Below are 5768 nucleotides of genomic sequence, written 5' to 3' on the forward strand. Positions count from 1 at the left end.
CGCACCTTCCAATAATTTGGGGGTATTTAAAGGCCCACAGATGTTTGTGAATAACTCTAGCCTGGCTGCCTGACAACCTGCCCATCAAGAGATTGTTCTGTGAACCTCCCCCCCCCCCACCCAGCCCTCCTTCTTGGGCTACTTGCTTGGCAAAAGAAGTTGTCATCTCCCTGGCACGGATTGGGTCCTTCCACCGGGTCGCTCTTTAGAGGGGGGCCACGGGCGCTTCCGAAACGCGCAGTTCTCTCTTCTCCCCGTCAAAACGTCGACCTGGGCAAAGTTTGGACAAAGTCACGGCCTGCCAACTGGCCAATTTCCCAATCGGCGCCAACCTCCCCCAGCCAAAAGCAGGCAGGCTTGCGGGTGCCCACGTGGCCAGGATTGCCACGGGGCGAGCTGCCACGGCTGGCAGCCACGGAAGAGGGATGTGGACGAGGGTTGGGGTGGTTCAGGGGGGCCTGGCTACCCTCCTTTTACCTCCTCCCTTCTTTTTCCAAGTCACAAATTTCAGGCCCTCATCCCGCTCCCGGCCACCGTACAGCACGGTGCCCTTTGCTCTGTCAATATTATTTCTCCCAAAAGCGGCCTTTCCAAAATGCTAGCGCCCCACAGAAAGCTTTGGGTGTGTGTGTGTGGATTTCCAGATGGATAGCTTGGTCAGTAGAACATAGAATCATGGAATTGGAAGGGAACCCCAAGGGTCATCCAGCCCAACCCCCTCTGCAATGCAGGAATGTCAGCTCAAGCACCCACGACAGGTGGCCACCCAACCTCTGCTTAAAAACCTCCAAGGGACTCTTCATATCAGGGTCGTGGGTGGGTTCAATGGGCAAAAGCTTCCGTCATTGTAGGGGGTTGGACTAGATGACCCTTGGATCCCTTTCCAACTCTCTGATTCTTTGAACCCAATGCTTCTCAGTTCCCATTGGGGAATTTAAAGACTCCTGGCCCAGTCTGTGAAGATGGTGCCCGTGAAAGGATCTATCCGTTCAGATGCCCTCCCTTTCTCATCTTTCCCATCACCTAGCCAAAAAAAGCGTGCCACTCATATATTTTTTAAGAAATGAAAGTTTAATGTCTCCCATCCCTGCCTCCTGTGGGAGAGAACCCCACAGTTTAACTATGTGCTGCGTGAAGAAGAACTGTCTTATGTGCCCTGAAGATGATGATGATGATGATATAATAATAATAATAATAATAATAATAATAATAATAATAATATATTGATGTAAACAAAATTGCTCCTTTTCCCTTATGGGGTTCCCAAGAGCCCGTATAGAGTCCTTAAGTGGGTTCTCTATTGGTAGGAGAAAATAACAGAGGCCAACCAGAGAATATTGAGAAGCAAAGTGGCTACTCAGCTTGATATTTATTCAATGAACTGTTGCAACGAGGTTCCCATTCACCACATGCAGGAGGGAGGAGAGGAACAGGGCCGTCTCAAGCCGGCCGGGCGCCCTGGCGCCGTGACGCGGAGATCGCTCCGGCCCCCCGCACCACCGAGACTACCCCTAGAGCCGGGCCTCGAGAGGAACCCAGAATAATAGTGTGCAAGCCCTTATATGGACTTCTGAAATTGCCCACCCTGTAGCCCAAGACCATCCCAAAAACATCAGACATACATCACAGAAGGAGGAAGTCTACAGCAGAAATCCTGCCTGCCAGGATGCCTGATAATGGTCACTGATTGCTTTACCTGGGCAGCCTGGCCATTCTTTTGGGATGGTAAATGCTTTAATTCCTGAATCCAGGTCACAGGCTCACCCTAAAAGGTAAAGGGACCCCTGACCATCAGGTCCAGTCGTGACCAACTCTGGGGTTGCGACGCTCATTATTGGCCGAGGGAGCCGGCGTACAGCTTCCAGGTCATGTGGCCAGCATGACAAAGCCACTTCTGGCACACCAGAGCAGCACACGGAAACGCCGTTTACCTTCCCGCTGGAGCGGTCCCTATTTATCTACTTGCACTTTGACGTGCTTTCGAACTGCTAGGTTGGCAGGAGCTGGGACCGAGCAACGGGAGCTCACCCTGTTGCGGGGATTCGAACCGCCGACCTTCTGATCGGCAAGCCATAGGCTCAGTGGTTTAACCCACAGCGCCACCTGTGTCCCCTATTCCTACACAAATCATAGCTGTCAAATTCTCCCCCTTTTTTAAGGGAAATTCCCTTATGCTGAATAGGCTTACTCGCGAGAAAAAGGGAAAACTTGACAGCTATGACACAAATACCGTCCTTAAGGCAGGTAAGCAAAAGGCAATGGAGAGGTTTTCCCCATTTCCTTCCTCCTTGCAAAGAAACATCTGAGGTCAATTTGGGAGAGTCAAAATGGCTTCAGGATCGCTCTCCTGTGCTATTTCAGACACGTGGTTCACATACTTATGCACGTGTTTGCCTTGTACATTTGTGAACATTTAATTTATATAGTTGAGACCTCAAATTCGTATAACAATCTTTTTTTTTTAAATAAATTTTTATTCATTTTTCATAAAGATATTAACAGTCATTCACATTACACATAGTTCAGCCTGTTTGACTTCCTTCCAACCCATAAGTGGTAAATTCTGTCAATCCTAATTCGTATTTTCTATTTACAACAGCAATGTAGAGGTTATGATGCTACCCCTAACGTTCTCATACCCATGTAATTTCCCTTAGCATACTCTATAAATTTACTCCATTCAGCTTGGAACTTCGCATCATCCAAATCACGTACTCTGTGTGTTAATTTGGCTAATTCCATAAATTCTAAGACCTTCGATTGCCACTCAATTATAGATGGTATTTCATTTGTTTTCCATTTCTGGGCAATAAGAATCCTAGCTGCCACTGTGGCGTACATAAAGAATCTTAAACTGGATTTTGGGATTTCATTATCGACTAGACCCAACAGAAAGGCCTCTGGCTTCTTCGGAAAGGTAAGTTTCAAAAAAAAATTTAGTTCGTTATAAACGAAATTCGTATACCAATCTTGCCCAGCTGGCTGGGTCTCCCCAACAAAATATTTAAAAACACGATAAAACATCAAACTTCCAGCGTTATGAGAGAGGGAGAAAACTCTCATAAGAGTTTTCTAGGTCCTGGAGCTCCAGGAACTGGCATTTGGGTCATATATCCATTCCACACCTTAAAAGCAACATCAGACCCCTGTGATCAGCGCATCCCACACCCCGCCAAGAATTATGGGAACTGTAGTTTGTTCAGGGTGCTGAAAGTTGTTAGGGGGCCCACAAACACCCCAGTTTCCCCTCCCAGACTGGTTTAATGGTCAGTGACCTCTTCCCAGGGAACTCTGACAATGAAGGTAAAAATGCAACCATCCCGCTATCCCATAATTTCACACACTACAGATAGATTTACCCTTTCTGGAGACAGTCCTGTAAGTGTGTGTTTGCGTGTTGTTGGTTTTGTGTTTTTTTAAAGACAACAGCCATTTCGCAATATTTTGTTCAAAATTTGATATTTTTAGTCTGGAACTCCCTGCTTATTGACGTCTGGCAGACACCTTCGCTCTGCACTTCCCAGCACCTGCTAAGAACATTTTTGCTTAGACAAAAATGTGGTTTACAATCTGTTTCGTTCATTTCGCAAACTGCTTTGGTTTTTTTTTAAAAAATAATAATTTGCATAGGCAACCGAGGCTCTCCAGAGGTTCTGGAACTACAACTCCCATGATCCCTAGCCAACAGGGCCAGTGGCCAGGGATCATGGGAGTTGTAGTTCCAAAACTACATCTGGAGAGCCAAGATTGCCTGTGCCTGATCTGAAGGCTCTGTTTAAAAGATTACCTCTCTGGAAGGACCTTACAACTTAACAACCTGACCATTGGCCACACCTGTGACTCCTCCCAGGTGTAGCTCGACTGCAGATCCAGGTTGGTTACCTCCCCCCCCCCCCCGCCAGTCAATCACATCCTGGCAATTTCAGGCTGCAAAGTTAAAGTGGATTCCTGCTCTTGTCCTGACCTCCAAAATGTGTCCGACTTCCTGCAGTAAAGGAAACTGATAGTATTGGAAAGTCTGGGGGGGGGCTATTAACCGGTGCACCATTTCATAACCGCCCCCCCATGCAAACAAATAAGAATGAATAATGTGCAATAAATAGCCAAGAGCATTTAATCTCCCGGGGCTGCAATCTCTTTGAGCTTACTTCCGAGGAAACCTCCCTAGGGTTGGGCTGCATAGCCATTTGAACTCAAAATAAAAAAATTCCTTCAGTAGCACCTTAAAGACCAACTAAGTTTATATTTTGGTATGAGCTTTCGTGTGCATGCACACTTCTTCAGATACCATTTGAACTCAGTTGGACTGAGTAAACCAGCAACAGAACTATGCCCGCTTTAACCATGCCCCCTTCCTCCTTTTCCCGGGCTGGTCCTGCCACGCCCCATGAAAAATGCAAAAATATTCTATGCACAAGGTTTAGAAAAAACCCCAAGAAATAATTCTTTGCAAAGGGCCTCAATCCTGACCACCACGTAGGGGTTGAATGGCCATCTGTCAAGGATTTTTTAAGCTGAGAGGCGAAACGGTGAGAATAGCTTGATTGGTAGAGCAGGAGATTCTTAATCTCAGGGTCACGAGTTCAAGATTCACGTTGGGCAAAAGATTCCTGCATTGCTTTCTTGCTAGGTATCATGGGACAGGAATTGCCAAAGGGCCGGAATAAGCTATTCATGTATGCCACAACAGCAGCTAGGATATTACTAGCCCCCAAATGAATAATAGAATCATAGAGTTGGAAGAGGCCACAAGGGCCATCCAGTCCAACCCCCTGCCAAGCAGGAAACACCATCAAAGCATTATTGACATATGCCTGTCAAGCCTCTGCTTAAAGACCTCCAAAGAAGGAGACTCCACCACACTCCTTGGCAGCAAATTCCACTGCCGAACAGCTCTTACTGTCAGGAAGTTCTTCCTAATGTTTAGGTGGAATCTTCTTTCTTGTAGCTTGAATCCATTGCTCTGTGTCCGCTTCTCTGGAGCAGCAGAAAACAACCTTTCTCCCTCCTCTATATGACATCCTTTTATATATTTGAACACGGCTACCATATCAACCCTTAACCTTCTCTTCTCCAGGCTAAACATACCCTATATGGAAGGATGATAAGATACCAAGGAAGGAAGAATGGCAAGTCAAACTTACGGAATACACAGAAATGGCGAAACTTACAGGAAGACTTTGGGACGATGGAAATAGAGAGTTTGAAAAAGACTGGGAACCATTTATGTTGTATCTACAGAAACAGTGTAATTCGGCTCACAAGTAGGGTTTGAGTGAACGCTTACAATTAAGAAAATAAGTGCATGCTTAAGAAACAACAAAATGGAAATTAATTAAGTGTAGGACATAATTTGAAAGTAAATTTGGTAAGAATATAAGAGCATCAGCAAAAAAAAATGTAGAAAGTAAGATAAAACGAAGCAGAAGTAGCATATATTTAAAGAACCAGAAGGGAAAGTAGAGGGAAGTCACAGGGTGGGGAGAATTTCACTTTTTTTATTTCTCTTCTTTTATGTGTCAAGTGTGTTGAATACTAAATGGTAAAACCTAATAAATAATAGTAATAATAATAAAGATTCCTGCATCGCAGAGGGCTGGACCAGATGAGCCTTGGAGCCCCTTCAAACTCTACAATTCTATGACATGATGTCCGTGATGGAAGGAAGGTAGGCCGTAAATGAAATAAATGTCAAAAAGCGGCAGGTGATTTCTGAGCAGAAATCTCAGAACCCTGTGGGTTTTAGGACCCTGGGGAATGAGGGTGGG

At 45.6% G+C, this 5768-nt stretch overlaps 1 protein-coding gene across 3 annotated transcripts in view; it reads right to left on the reverse strand.

Moving 5' to 3' along the window:
* The window catches only part of LOC118095020 (C-type lectin domain family 10 member A), a 42674-nt gene that overhangs the window by 25753 nt on the left and 11153 nt on the right, over positions 1–5768 (reverse strand). The window contains exons 1-2 of one of the 3 annotated variants that reach the window (XM_088655613.1): positions 478–562; positions 147–270 (exon numbers count right to left, since the gene is read on the reverse strand). The exons of 1 other annotated variant lie outside the window; for it this stretch is intronic. In XM_088655613.1, coding sequence (XP_088511739.1) covers positions 147–166 — 20 coding nt within the window. In that variant the 5' untranslated portion in view covers positions 167–270; positions 478–562. Of the gene's footprint in view, positions 1–146; positions 271–477; positions 563–5768 lie in introns of those variants that run through there. One more of the 3 variants, XM_060281934.2, reaches the window with a different exon arrangement.

The sequence above is a fragment of the Zootoca vivipara genome, chromosome 12 (genome assembly GCF_965207765.1).
Source record: "Zootoca vivipara chromosome 12, rZooViv2.hap1.1, whole genome shotgun sequence".
NCBI lineage: Eukaryota > Metazoa > Chordata > Lepidosauria > Squamata > Lacertidae > Zootoca > Zootoca vivipara.